The sequence below is a fragment of the Aspergillus chevalieri genome, chromosome 1 (genome assembly GCF_016861735.1).
Source record: "Aspergillus chevalieri M1 DNA, chromosome 1, nearly complete sequence".
Taxonomy (NCBI): Eukaryota; Fungi; Ascomycota; class Eurotiomycetes; order Eurotiales; family Aspergillaceae; genus Aspergillus; species Aspergillus chevalieri.
In genome coordinates, this window is record NC_057362.1 from 3,372,738 (window position 1) to 3,387,861 (window position 15,124).

The 15,124-nt window shown below is 50.1% G+C and overlaps 7 protein-coding genes across 7 annotated transcripts; 4 read left to right on the top strand and 3 right to left on the bottom strand.

The window, feature by feature from the left end:
- Nucleotides 1–334: 334 nt before the first annotated feature.
- On the bottom strand, nucleotides 335–1,606 carry ARO2 (bifunctional chorismate synthase/riboflavin reductase [NAD(P)H] ARO2; the record flags this gene model as incomplete). Its single annotated transcript, XM_043275692.1, has 2 exons — nucleotides 335–1,517; nucleotides 1,572–1,606. 2 exons carry the CDS (start codon nucleotides 1,604–1,606, stop codon nucleotides 335–337), a joined length of 1,218 nt encoding a protein of 405 aa, XP_043132274.1.
- A 338-nt stretch (nucleotides 1,607–1,944) lies between these two features.
- On the top strand, nucleotides 1,945–3,417 carry AIM22 (putative lipoate--protein ligase; the record flags this gene model as incomplete). The annotated part of the gene is made up of 3 exons (XM_043275693.1): nucleotides 1,945–2,964; nucleotides 3,018–3,125; nucleotides 3,175–3,417. 3 exons carry the CDS (start codon nucleotides 1,945–1,947, stop codon nucleotides 3,415–3,417), a joined length of 1,371 nt encoding a protein of 456 aa, XP_043132275.1.
- Nucleotides 3,418–4,270: 853 nt separating this feature from the next.
- On the bottom strand, nucleotides 4,271–7,027 carry ACHE_11156A (uncharacterized protein; the record flags this gene model as incomplete). The annotated part of the gene is made up of 3 exons (XM_043275694.1): nucleotides 4,271–5,953; nucleotides 6,007–6,843; nucleotides 6,902–7,027. The coding sequence occupies 3 exons, from the start codon at nucleotides 7,025–7,027 to the stop codon at nucleotides 4,271–4,273; spliced, it is 2,646 nt and encodes an 881-aa protein (XP_043132276.1).
- A 443-nt stretch (nucleotides 7,028–7,470) lies between these two features.
- Nucleotides 7,471–8,504, top strand: ALG14 (glycosyltransferase family protein; the record flags this gene model as incomplete). The annotated part of the gene is made up of 2 exons (XM_043275695.1): nucleotides 7,471–7,554; nucleotides 7,623–8,504. The coding sequence occupies 2 exons, from the start codon at nucleotides 7,471–7,473 to the stop codon at nucleotides 8,502–8,504; spliced, it is 966 nt and encodes a 321-aa protein (XP_043132277.1).
- Nucleotides 8,505–8,807: 303 nt separating this feature from the next.
- Nucleotides 8,808–10,063, top strand: ACHE_11158S (SDR family NAD(P)-dependent oxidoreductase; the record flags this gene model as incomplete). The annotated part of the gene is made up of 10 exons (XM_043275696.1): nucleotides 8,808–8,857; nucleotides 8,908–9,052; nucleotides 9,109–9,195; nucleotides 9,261–9,323; nucleotides 9,376–9,483; nucleotides 9,537–9,588; nucleotides 9,642–9,730; nucleotides 9,790–9,852; nucleotides 9,914–9,992; nucleotides 10,041–10,063. The coding sequence occupies 10 exons, from the start codon at nucleotides 8,808–8,810 to the stop codon at nucleotides 10,061–10,063; spliced, it is 759 nt and encodes a 252-aa protein (XP_043132278.1).
- An 89-nt stretch (nucleotides 10,064–10,152) lies between these two features.
- Nucleotides 10,153–11,516, bottom strand: FMT1 (methionyl-tRNA formyltransferase; the record flags this gene model as incomplete). The annotated part of the gene is made up of 4 exons (XM_043275697.1): nucleotides 10,153–10,888; nucleotides 10,949–11,076; nucleotides 11,126–11,196; nucleotides 11,258–11,516. The coding sequence occupies 4 exons, from the start codon at nucleotides 11,514–11,516 to the stop codon at nucleotides 10,153–10,155; spliced, it is 1,194 nt and encodes a 397-aa protein (XP_043132279.1).
- A 198-nt stretch (nucleotides 11,517–11,714) lies between these two features.
- ACHE_11160S (uncharacterized protein) lies at nucleotides 11,715–14,227 on the top strand (the record flags this gene model as incomplete). The annotated part of the gene is made up of 4 exons (XM_043275699.1): nucleotides 11,715–11,959; nucleotides 12,014–12,107; nucleotides 12,168–13,403; nucleotides 13,454–14,227. 4 exons carry the CDS (start codon nucleotides 11,715–11,717, stop codon nucleotides 14,225–14,227), a joined length of 2,349 nt encoding a protein of 782 aa, XP_043132280.1.
- Between the last annotated feature and the right edge of the window lie 897 nt (nucleotides 14,228–15,124).

The following is a 15,124-nucleotide window of genomic DNA, read 5'->3' on the forward strand; positions in this document are numbered from 1 at the left end:
GGTTTTGGTTTCTTGGTCCCGGGTCTTGGTTAAGGCTGTGCATTTGGCTCTCATTTTCTTTTGGTGTTCGATATCCCTTTCGGTTTTTGGTGGTTTTTGCTTCTTATGTTTATGTTGCATGATTAAATGACTTGACCCGTGTATGTATGAAGTCATGAATAATGATATTTGTTACTACTTGTTGGTCCGGTATGCTGTGGTGATACTTGACTTCAATGCTCATCCATTCATATTCACATGACCATTTTTCAATACAAAATGCATCTATCAATAACCCTGAAACGAAACCCGAGAAAACGTGATATCCTCATACTAATCACCTCAAAACCCAGACCTAAGGACGAGTAGGAATATCCTTCGGCAACGGCGGCAGCAAACTCCGTGCATTCTCCCTCGAATACTGCGCCATCAACGCATCAATGACAACCAACGAAGCCATAGCCTCAACAATGGGAACAGCTCTCGGCACAACGCACGGGTCATGTCTACCCTTGGCCTCCAACACACCAGTAGTCAGATCGTACTGCGCGGTTTCCTGCGCCTGCCCGATAGTCGCGGGAGGCTTGAACGCGACGCGGAAGTAGATCGATGCGCCGTTCGAAATACCACCCTGGATACCGCCGGAGTTGTTGGTGCGGGTTGTCAGGCGCTGCTTGGTAGTGGTGGCAGTGCCGGTGCGGGACTCAACCTCAGAGGCGACGAAGGGGTCGTTGTGAATCGAGCCGGGAACTTCGCAACCGCCGAAGCCAGAGCCGATTTCGAAGCCCTTGGTCGCGGGAATGGAAAGCATGGCGTGTCCGAGCTTGGCCTCGAGCTTGTCGAAGCAGGGCTCGCCAAGGCCGATGGGGACGTTGCGGATAACGCAGGTGACTGTGCCACCGATGCTGTCGTGGTTGTCGCGATATTTCTCGATGACCTTGGTCATGCGTGCGGCGGCTTCTTCGCTGGGGCAGCGGGTGGGCGCGAAGGAGTCGACGGTCTGGCGGTCAATGGTTTCCAAGAGGTTGAGGAATTCGGGGTTCGTGGAGGCGGTGGGGTGCTCGGAGGTCGGGGGGACGAGGTGCTCATTGCCGACAGAGGAGACGAACGACACAATCTCAACGCCGTGCGAAAGACGCAAGTACTTCTCCGCGATAGCACCGGCGGCAACACGACCAATTGTCTCACGGGCACTGCTACGGCCACCACCACTGCTAGCTTTGACACCGTACTTTTCGAGGTAAGTCAGATCCGCATGGCTGGGGCGAGGGTACAGATCCATCGTGCTGCCGCCGTAGTCCTTGGGTCTCTGGTCCTCGTTGCGGACCATCATGCCAATCGGTGTTCCCAGGGTGACTCCGAATTCCGTTCCCGACTGAATCTCGACGCGGTCCTTTTCGTTTCGCGGGGTCGTCAGCGCGCTCTGGCCGGGGCGTCGGCGGGTCATTTGGGGCTGGATGTCGTCTTCTGTGAGTTGCATGCCTGGGGGGCAGCCGTCGACGATGCAGCCGACAGAGCGGCAGTGGGATTCGCCATAGCTGTGTCAAACCAGTTAGTTTTCGCTTTATTTAGTAGAGACTTAGAAGACGTACGTCGTAACCCGGAAATACTCTCCCCACGTCGACATGGTGAGTGTGACTGTAGTCTTAGTTACGGTTGGCGGGGTATCTCAAGAAGTTGGTTGCAGGATGCTTTCAGAACAAAGAAGCCGAAGAGAAATGCGACAATGAAATGCAAAGTCCCGTGACTAGCTGAAAAACAAACTCGCAGCGTTGTGCAATTGAAAGCCAGACAAGGAAAGAGAGGATGATAAAATGGACTGACTCTCAGGCAATTTTTCGACTCACCCCCAGTCACTTCCTATCTGGGCTTAGCGCCCCGATGATCGGAGATCTTTCGATGATGCCAAATCCGGTAACATCATTTGTCGCCGAACAGACATTCTTATTTGACTGACTTCTCCCAATGCTACTCCTACGACGAGGACCATGTCTGCTGTCCTCGAGCTTTCGGTGCGGTAGCTTGTCAACCAACTTCATCCGGCGCAATTCCTCCTTTCCATCCAACCAATTCGCCCAACTCGCCAGTCGCGACGCCTCAAAACACCAAATATACCAATCGCTCTCCTCAGACCCCTACGTGAACCTCTCTATTGAACATTTCCTCCTTGAAAATGCTCCTGCAGACTCGAGTATCCTTTTCCTCTACATAAACCGCCCCTGCGTCGTTATCGGACGCAACCAGAACCCATGGCTCGAAACCAACCTGCGCGCGATTCAAAATGACCGGGTGAAGGATCCAGAAGGGATCAATCAGAATGGCGAAGACGTGCTATATGTTCGACGAAGGTCCGGTGGGGGCGCAGTGTATCATGATGAAGGGAATCTGAACTACAGTGTCATTTCACCGCGAACGACGTTTACACGCAACAAGCATGCGGAGATGGTAGTGCGCGCTCTGCATCGTATCGGGGCAACGAATACCGGTGTCAATGATCGCCATGACATAGTCATGTCGCTGCCGCAGGAGCTGCAGCAGTTAATGGGCGGGAATCCAACTGGTTTTGATCCAGCTACACCAAGGAAGATCTCTGGTTCAGCGTTCAAGTTGACCAGGAACCGAGCCCTGCATCACGGAACTTGCCTGTTGGATTCTCCAAACATTGCGGATCTTGGCTCGTTCTTACGGTCACCCGCGCGGAACTATATCAAAGCTAAGGGCGTTGAAAGTGTTCGGTCGCCGGTTGCGAATGTCTCGACGATGTTTGCCGATGCTCTTATGCCATTTTCAATCCAGGGGACAATTGAGATCATCATGGAGGAGTTTGCACAATTATATAATGTCAGTTCCGAGGCTGTCCCTCGGGCTACGCGGGCTCACGCAAATGATTTGGAGCTACACGCGGGTCACGATTGGGTTGCGGGGGCTGTAGGAGAGGATCAGGCTGAAGAGCCTGATATCAAGAAGGGAATTGACGAGCTGCGTGTGAGTGAAAAGGCTGCACATAATACATTGAGCAACATTAACATTTTTTATAGTCGCTGGATTGGAAATACATCCAAACACCGCAGTTCACCTTTTCAACATACCCTATCGAAGAAGATCCCCGGGAGAGACCACCACTGCCACCCTCTCTCCCTTTTTATGTGAGTAGTACCATCATACAAATAAGAATAATCGAACTGACGTCGATAGACACGCGCATTCCTCCGCTGCAAACATGGCGCGATAATCGAAAGCCACATCTCGGTCTCACCAGATGAGACCGTCGCATCCGAGCAGGCTCGCCAAGTGCGTGAAGCACTTAATGGCCGCAAACTGCACGAACTCCAGTTAGAAGATTTGCATGAGGCCCTTGGCCGGGTAAGTCCGGCTATGGGTTCTAATCTCGTACGAGAACTTGCGATGTTTCTTGGGAGGAATTTGGGCTGTTATTGAGTTTATTGGCCATGCCCATGTCTCTGGGACAATGTCAATACAACATTTTAACTATTAGAGAGTGAATAGCATTCGCCCTCAAGGGCATATTCAGTTATCAACATCAAATCATTGAAGGTAGACTTCAACCCTCCAATGAAGTCACATCAATCTTAGGCTGTCACAGATACGTGGAAAGCCGTAGCTTGGGTTTGGACTTTGTTGCGAATTCTGACGGAGCTGAACACGCAGCTCTCCAAACCGATTTAGCTTTGGAAGATGTAAGGCCTGATGCAGTCTACAGTGGTTCTACCTATACTGTGGTAGTTCCCCCTATGGTTGTTTGACTATCTCTGGGATACCAGCGGTTTACTAGGCAGAATTTGCGAGCTCGGAAAATAAACTGATCAACTTCATGGGATGAAAAAAGAACATTGAATCACGACGAGTAATCTGAAACGTTGTCGAACTAGGGGAACTCAACGCGTTAACAGGTATCAAACCTTGCTAATTCGAAAGTCCAGTATAGTATGTATATTCGTTTCTCATTCAGCCATAGAAGTCGTATATTCTAAATCCGTTATGTACACAACAAGTAAACCCCCAGACAGCAGGTGTTCTGATAAACAAGCAATGAAACAATAAGCCAAAAACAGTAAGATTTCCCCATCTGTGGATATGCAATGCAAGTTTCGCGAGCACCATCACAAAAAAAAAAAAAAAGAATAGACATTGTTAGACCAGAATGAGATCAGGAAAGACTAGAGCCGAAAAATAGCACCTGACACCTTGATCCAAGGAAAAAAAAAAAGAAAAGGGTTTGGCAAACGGACATAAACAATGCTGGAAAGGATCGAAAGATGAAAGGATCACTTTAGCGACGCGTAGAATATCTCCGAGAATAAGGATCCCCTCCGAGGCCTCCCGTCCGCTGCTTCGTCTGGCTCCGGGTCATCCGCCGCATGGGCTTATCGTCAAGACTGAGGCCACCAATTCCGGAGCCAACATCAGCACGTTTCGGATAGTAAAAGTCATTGCTACTCGCACTTCCTCCATATCGGATGTTGCGGATGGTAGCATTCGTAGCGTTCGTAGTAGCTGTCATGGTGGTTTCGGTATCTGAGTCGTGCTCGAACGGATCAACTTCGGACTCGTTGTCCTTAAGGCTACCCAGGGTGAAGCTATGATTGTTATTGTCGTTGTTGAAGAACCCCTGCTGGCCAAAGGTGGATTGCGGCGGTAATTGATAGTGTGGTTCGGGTGATTGAGTTGAGAAGCTGGAGCCGGCGGCAGTTGATGAGAAAGAAAGAGGAGGCACGGACGAAAGAGAATTCTGTGGTTGCGATACGATGCCAGCAGGCGACCTCTCATATCCTATGGACGAGCTATTGAATGTGTCTTGGTTCGATTGACTCATCTGCTGGCCGGCTGGTCTTTCTCGAGCATGAGCTGCATGCGCAAAAATCGCGCGATAAAGCGATAGCAAACCAAGTGCTTCCTGTGCAGCCATGAAAACCAAGAGGAGCCTTCCATATCGATCGAAATATTCTCTCTCAAACGAAACATGTGGAAGGTTTCCTCCTAGATGAACCGCTGCCGCCAGTTCAGCGAAGTAGACAAGGATTTCCATGCCATTCCAATACACAATGGGCTGCTTGAGCACGTCCAATAAAGCAAATCCAGCAAGGAGACTTGCGCTTCCCAAGGAGGCGACTTCGACATAGTTTCCGGGCACCGAGAGAACACCATTCTGTGAAAGGGTCCAGGCAAGGAGAGACATTAAGAGCAATCCTAACCGAAGATATTGGAAAACAAGAAAGCCCTGTACATTGACCGGCGGTCGAGAGTTGTTCTGTGGCGCCTGGTGACTTTGCTGTTGCTGATGCTGCCGATGATGCTGTTGGTGCTGCCAATCTTCTTTACCCTCATCTTCCGGTGTTTTGATGGTGAAAGCTTGGTCGAAAAGACTTTCGAGTCCTGTTGACGCGGAATGGTCACTCATTGGGAAGAATTTCGGAGGCGCAAAAACAGGATCAAGACGGCCTGGGTTACGCTCCCACGGGCGAGGAGGTTGTGCTGGGGTACGGTGGAATGGGTTGCGCTCAACCACTTGCTCAATAGGCTTAGGCTTCGCAGGTTGACTGCGAAGATTCCATGCCGGAGGTTTCGGGGCAGCAGGTAGCGATCCATAGAATGGCAACGGTCCATCGAGTACCGATTTTTGATCTCTTTCATGAACACTGATTGTTGGTCGGAGTTCATGCTGGACAGATGGACCAGACGGGGTCCAATCCATATCATCTACCTCTGGGGGAGGAGTAGGGATGGCCGACTCTTTCTCCGGAGAAAGACGAGGGATGGCTAGCTTTTCAAGCGGGAAGCGTTGGGGAGTCTGCCCGAGTTGCGTATTGGGAAGCTTGGATGCCGATTTGTTACCAGTCGATTGCACAGAGGCTGTTTCTATTCTTTGATCAGGCGTCGCATCTGGCGTAATTTCATTCCATGAGACCAATGGACGAGTGTCATATCGAACGACGCGTCGAGAAATCGCAACAGACTGCGCGAGTCCTGTTAGCATATCGCAAGATCAATGGAGATAGAACCACTTACCAAGACCGTGAAGAAAACCATGAACAAATGCAGGGCTGGCGGCAGAGTCGGCTGCAGGCCACTGGACGAAGGATCCTTGAGGACAGCCCAAAAGGCGCATCGCGCCACCATGACAATGAGCTGGACCTGGTAGTATTCTCCTAACCCAACGAACCGACCGCCTCTTCCCTCGATCTTCAGTCGCAATTTCGGATTCCACCAGATAGAGAGGATTCCCGCAATAAGAGCTAGACCGGCATATGGTGAAAAATCGACTGAGCACTGGCTTGGAAGACGCCAGTCTTGTATCGTTTGCTGAACGCATGACGCCATAGACGGTGACAACGGTTCATCTGTATCCTGAGACATTTTATCACCAGCCTTCAAAGACTCCAGCATATCCCAGCCAAGTTGTCCAGCAACGCTGCTCCAGTAACCGATGGCTCCCGCAAAAACGAGTACACTCCTCCAGTTCCGGTTACGCGCCTGCCTTGCTACCCTTCCGGCCTTGCTTCTATCCATCATGCGCCTCAAATGATCCGATTTCGCCTCATAGCCTGTCTGACGGATGCGATCTCTCACACGCGGCTCACATCTCGCGCAAACCTGGGGGTATCGTTCCTCCATACTCCGGCGAAACTGTGGGTATTCCCTTTCGTAGGCAGTGTAGTTCGGATCATCGGTCGATGGAAAGTAAGAAGCAAGCGCGCTCGTGAATAGGTGCTGGTTGCGAATACATTGTGCACAAAACAATCCGGATGCTTTAAAGTCGGTCGTCTCGAGGGTCTGATTCGATGCTCCTGGGCCGTACACTGTCGGGTTTGTTTCCGCGGCGGGGGGGTCCGTGATTTCACCTTTCTGAAACAGCAATATAATCAGCGCGCTGTTGAGCTTGTAGATCGAAAAAGAGACATACCTCATCCAGATAATTGATGGCTTCGCAGTGGTTGCAGCGCCATTTGCGGATAGGGCCTCCGTCGGACTGCGCGGAGCGCTTGCCGCAATAGAAGCAACTTAGTCGCTTGGAGAAAAGAGGAGCCATCTCATGCCAATAATCGTCGCATTGATCTTGAAGATGAGAGAGAAAGAAAAATGGATGGATAGGGGTTGCAGAGTAGCGCAGAGGTGATGGTTGTCTAGGGTATCATTATTATTTACTGGGGAGGGAGTTAAGACAACAGCAGAAAATAATCGCCGAAATGCACGGACCACGTGCTCTGTCGTCAACCAGAGTCCATACAGAAATCAAAAGCTCCTAACACCGCTGGTTCTGTCCTTGTTTTGTTACCATCCACGAGATGAAGCATATTGGAGGAAAGCCAACACTTTTCTGAAGCTCCGTCAACTACGAGTAGCGCAATTGACTTTCGAATCCACTCTGCTGCGAGACATTGGGTCTTCAACGGCGCAGAAGTAGATCACGAACTCCCTTCATTCTCGATTATCAGCTTTTAAACTCCCTCGGAAATTACATACCAAACCACCATGGCCTCATTGCCACTCACCTCGACCAACTCGCTCTGTGCGGTGGTCGTCCTGGTAATAGTGGCCGTTCTAACTATCGTCCTGGTGAGCCAAATCCCTACGAAGCTATACCCCGTTTCTCGGACAAGAACTGACCAATGTCTGCCAACAAGTCCCTCTTCCATAGTCTTTCTATTCCTCAGAATACCAAAGTACCCAAATGTCGACCAAAGCACTCTCCTATTCACCTCCTGGTTGTCCTGGGCAGCGGCGGTCATACTGCCGAGATGTTCTCTATGCTACGACGAATGCAACTTAATACATCCAGGTATAGCTACCGAACCTACGTCGTGAGCTCGGGGGATGAATTTAGCGCCGCTAAGGCGATTGAATTTGAAAAGAGTCTCCAAGGCGAAGAAGATGTCCCGTTCCCCCAGGGTGTCTCGCTCCCGGGTGCACCTCCCCCATTACTGGGTGGCCCTCCGCCGTTAATGGATGGTCCTCCCCCGCTGATGAATGGTCCTCCTCCGTTAATGGGTGCTCTTCCTCCGTTACAGGCTGCTACGCCCCAGGGTGTCCCGTCACAGGATTCCCCCTACACCATCGTCACCATCCCGCGGGCACGTCGCGTCCATCAATCATTCTTTACCGCGCCCCACTCTACCCTTCAATGCTTTTGGGCCTGTATCCGTGTGCTGTGCGGTCGATATCCGGATCAGAAGCCAGTTCCTTTGAGTTACTCACCATATCCGGACTTGATCTTGACAAACGGACCGGCGACAGCTGTTTGCGTTATAATGGCTGCCAAATTTTTGCGCTTGTTTCGCCGCTATGCTATGAAAGAAAAGAAGCAGGGAAACATGCCGACTGTTCAGGATATTCGACTGCGCACTATCTTTGTGGAATCGTGGGCCCGGGTGACCACTTTGAGTCTCTCTGGCAAGCTCTTGCTGCCTTTTGTCGACCGATTCCTCGTTCAGTGGCCTGCATTGGAAGGAAAGGCTGCTTGGTGGAGTATGAGGAAGACGGAGTATGCTGGCGCGCTGGTAGACTGAGTGAGAATTTCGAGCAGGGGACTTTTGGCAAGCTACCTTTCAGGCCTGCATATTTATTTTTTAAAACTCTTTCATGTAATCTTGCATTGTACAATAGAAATATGTTTCACGAGCATTTCATAACGAGCGTCGTCGGAAACACCGAGGCCAGCCTGTGATATCGGAAGAGTCCCGCTTCTTTAAATAATACGCAGCTTCTCCCAGGTCTACCCCGCGCTGTAAGCGCTGTAAGATACCAACTCTCTGACCATAATACAAATTGCCATTCAACCATCTACTGAACTTCTTCATCAACAGGGCAACATGTCCTACTCTTTAAAAGGACGTAACGTCCTCGTCACAGGCGGATCCCGGTACATCTCTCCTCTTGATTTCGGAAATACAGACTAACATTACCAATTAGGGGACTCGGGGCCCTCGTCGCGCAGAAGTTCGCATCCGAAGGCTCTAACATTGCTATCAACTATGCCTCGAGCAAGGATGCTTCCGAGAAGCTCGCATCTGAGATACAGTCTCAGTTTGGTGTGAAGACGATTACTATTCAGGGTGTACGTGTAGCTTCCACTTTGAGCGAGTATATAGGTGCTGATATCGTCAAATAAAGGACGCAAGCCTTGCAGACGACTGTATCAAAGCCGTCAAGACGACCATCGAACAGCTGGGTGGGTTGGATATTGTGATATCTAACGCCGTAAGCAGCGCCCACCCCCCCCCCGGAGTTCTGAATATCGATATGTCAAACTGACAACTGCCTAGGGGTGGACGAAAATTACACAATTCAATGATTTGCATGCCATGGACGATGACGATTGGGACAGGGTAAGTGGACTTGGGCCCCGCTGAAAGTATCGATTTCTAACGCCTAGAATAGTGTTGGTCGACCAACGTCAAGGGCAACATGTACTTGTTCCGAGAGGCATTGCCAACGTTCAATGCGAATCCCGACGGCGGTGTCTTCCTTATGACTTCATCCACTGCGGTTAGTAGATTTATAGATCAAAGCACTCTAGATCAAGCTCATCATTGTCTTAGGCTGTTTCGCCATTTGGAAGCAGTTTGCCCTACTCTGTAACAAAAGCAGCAGGTAAGGTCCCTTCGAATGGAAAAGCATTGTATTTCTCCTAACGGTGAGAAAAGGTTTGCATCTCATGAAATGTCTCGCGCAGACCCAGGGAAAAAATGTTCGGGTTAACTCTGTTCTTCCTGGTCTTCTATTGACGGACTGGGTGAGTTGTCATCATGAAATATGCGCATTGTGTGAGTGAAAGCTAAGATGTCTCAACAGGGCAGCCGATTCCCTCACGAGAAGATCCAGGGCTATAAGGATATATCTGTCCTCAAAAAAGTGGTGAGTACTTCCATCACTCAAATATTAATAAAACGAATGATGATGCTGATAAACCCATCAGCCTGAGCTTGAAGACACGGCCAATGCGTACATCATGCTTGCTCAGAACTCATCCATGACGGGACAGGCCATACAGATTGGTGAGTACTGCCAGTATATCATCGCTTGTAGTTAGCTAACCCTGACAGACGCCGGCTTTGTCATTAAATAACTTTCTTGATAGAATTTTCGTCAATGCGATGTCTTTCTCTTTGGAGACTGTATTCAATATCATCAGTATTTTCTGGTAGTACAGGTATCTCATAAAAGAGCATCGTGGAAGCCGTGGAACTCGAAATCGTCCGTACGGACTACTCTGTCACCCAAAAATCCAGCTTTGCGTGCGGCCCGAGCAGCGTCCGTATTCGGTGCTCCTTCCACAATCATTCGGCGTAGATGGATCAGTTTCTTGTCAGAAGTCCAGACGTAGAGCTTCTCTTCCCTTTTACCCTCAGCCTGTAAAGAGCTAGCCACAAATGGCCAACCGGGTGACGAAGTAAATTCCCTGCAACCTTCCTGTGGCTGAGCTTCTTCCATTTCCGTGAAGATCAATCTCTTTCTTGGTCCTGAGGTCGAGTCGGGCCGACTATCATGTAGGTAAGCCTTGCTCCATAATGGGCCTATCACCCGGTTCCTCCTGTTGATTATCTGCCATGACCACTCTGGCCAGCTGATATGGCGGTCTTCTGGCGTGATTTTAGCCGCATGTGGTGCATCACTAAGCGGTAAATCGCTAAATCCTCGGTTCTCCAATGGAGGAACAAAAAGCCCCTGCCTGACACCGTCAAGCAAAACATCTGCTCCTTTGGGCGTAACGACATCCAGCAGTTGCGGAACCGTGCATGAATCTGGATCCGGTATCTCGAGGCCAGGGGGCGGTGTTTGCTGGAGAACGACGCCATGGTCAAAGTGCTGATGGTGCATTGTCTGAAGCGTGACACCGGTTGTGGTTTTACCGTCCATAAGAACATGATGTAACGGTGCCGGTCCGTGATAACTAGACTCCTATCAGTCAAAGCCCGTATGCCATGAAGCTTTCAAGCGGATAGAAACGCACAATGGAAGCATCGAAGGATGGACATTTAGCCCTCCATATTTGGCTGAAGTAAGAATCCGTCGAGGTACAAACAGCCCGAACGACACGGCTACTACCAGGTTGATCGGTTCCCCAGAAGGCAGAGGTGGCTAGCACGGTCAGCTAACTGCCAATGGATCGGCGAGGCCCTTTTATTACCGTCCACCCTTTAAAGGTATCTATCTCATGAATCGGAAGTGACAATTCGGATGCGGCCGCCTTGATGGGGACTATTGAACGGCTTCAGTTAGAACCGGTTTTCTCATGGCAATAGGAGCATTTGGTATATACCCTCTCGTACAACTTTCAATCCTCTTCCAACCTTCTTTCCAGGCCTGCAGACGACATCAATCGAAGCGATACGATCCGGATTTCGTAAGTACTCCTCATGGAGAGCTTTCAGGGAAGCTATACTGAACTCGTCCGATCCGCAGAAGAGAATCCGGAGTGGATCGTAAGTCTTCGTAGACAGAAACCGAATTGCAAATGCTCGATAAGATGGTACCTGCCTACAGGCCCAAAAAGTCCCCGGGCGTTTCAAACGAAACATGGCGTTGCAGACTACCGGCCTTGAGACATTCGTCTGAATGCTTCCTCCGTCCGCGGCGTTTTAATCTCCGAGAAGCTAGACACGTGATGTCACTTGCGACATGCCCCCAAATCCAAACGAAAGACGGTGACTAGATAGCAGCGGCAACTATCCTTCTTTTTATTCTACCTTGTATCTCATGCGCAACTCAATAATGCGATGCCTGAAAGCGACTTTGCCTCGGTGATCCCCGCGCAACTCTCGTTCCTTGCGATCTATAACCCCCTCCTCGGACCGACAGACGAAACGCTCAGCGATCAGATCGTCTTCTACACGTCCAGATCGAGTCGATTGCGACGCACTGAGAGCAATGCAGTGGATAACTCAAATGATGATTCCAAGGATGAATCAAACGACAGGTTGCGTCAGATAGGCTTGGCGCAAGGCATGGTGGGCTTCGCGAAGTGGGTATAACTATCTACTTGAGAGTTCCAGTTACGCTGAACTGGCTATCATAGGACTTTTTCGGATGGAAAAGCACTGGACTACGTCGAGACAGAAAGATCTCGGATTGTCCTTCATGAGCTAGAGCAGAATTGGTGGATATTGACTGTATTTTCGCCTTCCGGTTTCTTAGACAGAAGTTGATCACTAAGGAGACTGTTGTTGTAGTCCGTCGACCTGACACGAATTCCATCCGATTCGCATAGCGGAACATCGTCACAGCGTGATCTCACCGAGTTGCCCTCGATCGTTTATTCCTCTCGAGAGCTATGCCCACCACATCTCATGATCCAGCAGCTCCGTCGCGCGCATGCCTTATTCCTGCTCCACCATGACTTCACACTCGACCGCCTCTACGAACGTGTTGGCAGACCTGCATTCTGTACTCGTCTTGAGCGATTTTGGGGGAAGTTCGCATGGAACTGGGAGGTTCTTCTGAACGGGAACCCAGCCGTGGACATATATGACGGGATAAAGCTCTCTGCGGGAGGGGAACTAGGGATCGGCGTGGGAGAAGAGGAATGGGGAAGCGGAGAAAGAGAAGTACTTGAGGACTTTGTCTCTCGAACTGATGGGCTTGTGGATCTGATCGTGTCGAGGTTTGGCGATCCACCCACGCAGGTCGAGGACAAAGCGGCCGGGGATATTGGTCCCCCATGGCTTGGCTTTGGGGCATATCCTCGGTCATCCGATGGGGTCATTTTCTCCGGTGTGGGAGGTATATCGAGACCGTCCGTGGTGCGAATATCCCAATGGATGGAATGGATCTATAGATATGGTGATAGCGCATATGGAGTGGGCGAAGACCCAACCTCGCCGCGTCGCCGAAAACAACGCAGAAATCAACGCGGAATGATATACTCGAAGAGCGCAAGAGTATCATCCAACGCTAGAAGCCCATCCGAGTCTCTGGATCCAGATCGAAGCTTTTCTCCCGGAATACCCCGTCCTCTTGTGGTAGGAACGCCTCCTCCCCCGGAAGGGCGCGCCGGCCCTCAAACGATTAAAGAGGACTCTCCTGCGAGAAGTGAGCATCAAGAAAGCAACTGGTCGAGTTTGAAGCCTGAGACCTTTATGAAGTATCTTACTTTGGGATACGGTACATCATGGTTTTCGTCGAGTCCACATCCTCCGGTCTCTACATTACAACAGAATGATAGCCCGGAAAATGCAGGGCAGGAAGATACTAAACAAGGTGGTGAAGAGGAAACTCAAAGCAAATCTAGAGTGCAAGACTTCGGAAGATTCATTGTTGGTTTGCGTGAAGGAGAGGACCTATCCGGTCATTCTCCAGAGAGTCATACAGAGAGCAGGCAAAATGGACGAATAGAAACTCGAATCACTCACGTCCATCTGGTACGACCAGAGCGAGAGCGGAAAGGACTTCAAGCAGTGATTTACTTGGTATGTCCATCCTCTTCCTAGCTCAAAGCAGTCCTAGTTAACGTTGTCAGCATCAACCATTCATCTTCACATTTCTCTTCGATCCCGAAACGCCATCTCTCTCAAACCATACCCTCTACGACAGCATCCGTCACCAACTATTACCCCTTCACAAGACACTCTCAATCTCCACCTCCTCCACAACAGCAGCAAACCGGATATCCGTATCCGACAATGAATCAGCCACAAACCAACAACAACCAGTCTATGACCTCGTCTACGACCCCTCAAACCTAACGATCCGCTCCTCCATCCCCAACATCCCAGACCTCGCCGCATATGCCGTAGCGCACCCGAACAATAGACCCTGGTCCCGCCTAGAATCCATCAATATCCACCAGCAGCTCTTGAACACGTACCTCGACACCCGCGCACGACCCCTAGAAATCGAACGAACATGCAAAACTAGTCGTGGCTGGTGGATCGTGTGGGTGCGAATGTCCCCCACCGAAATCCCAGAACCCATTAACGACGCTATCACGCCCACTCCTCCCACAACTACTACACCTCCCATGTCCAGTAATACAGCCCAAGAAGCATTCCTCGTCCGCAAAGCGAGCGACGCACAGGCAACAAGCCACTCCCGTGGCGTGAGTATGAACAGCGGAGGTGGAGGGTCGACGAGTTTCTTCCGCGATCTGGGTGGTGCACCTTCGTCGTTCTCACTACCGTCACTAACTGGTGGTGGAATGCAGGCGGATATCATGGGTCCGGCTAGACTAGTGGAGGGACTGGGGATGGATGCTAGGCGGTATATAGAGAGGTTGTTGAGTTTGAATCGGTAGAATTACGCGATGTCATATGGAATTATACGAATACGGAGTATATCCGTAGTTCTACGGGTATGGAGGTTTGGTATTCTGTACTTGTACTGCACGGAATGCGCGGCGTACTTTTGCGATTTGCTAAATATATTCATCCCCGCATAATGTTTATTTACTGATAGTACGGAGTAGTATGCACTCTATTGAAGGCCATCCGTTCTCCCGGATGGTCCTCCGCAGTCTATCATTCACTCCGTGTTACTCCGTATGTCCAGAGTCCTCGGACTACGGCGTGCTAAGACTATCTAACTACCACTAACCACTACTGACACTAGTCCAGTCCTGCACTCCGTACTTTTACCCCTGATCGTAGTGCACGCGTCCAGTAGGATTCTGCTAATATGTGTTGCCTAGACGAATTGACCACTTGGTACTCCGTACTATTTATATTGTTTGCGCTGATAAGCTGTCACTCGGGGAATGCACGGCGTATGCGTACATTGCAGGTGTCCTCAGCTCGCAAGATGGGCGTCGAATCACATGATTGTGTAATAATAGTATCAATCACTATCACCTTCAATGTTAGTGAATTCTTGCCATTTCCGGGAACTAGGACGATGCAGTATGTAAGTCACGGTATATGAAGTTCCCACCCCCCCCCCCCGACTCCATAAGCACGTGGATATTCTGAAGACTGAAGTTTCTGGGACGCAGAAATGAGTATTCAGGTAGTAAAAATAATTCCATGCATTCTCTTAACCGAAAAAAACAAACATCAAAAAACAATTATAAGAGACATAGAATGATAGGGGATCGTCTTTCCTATCATGAAGCTCCGGCTTGTCTTTTGACCAAACCCATCAGACAATTATGTATTGGCCGGATTCACGCGAGAAAACGCCATCCTCAGCTGTTGCT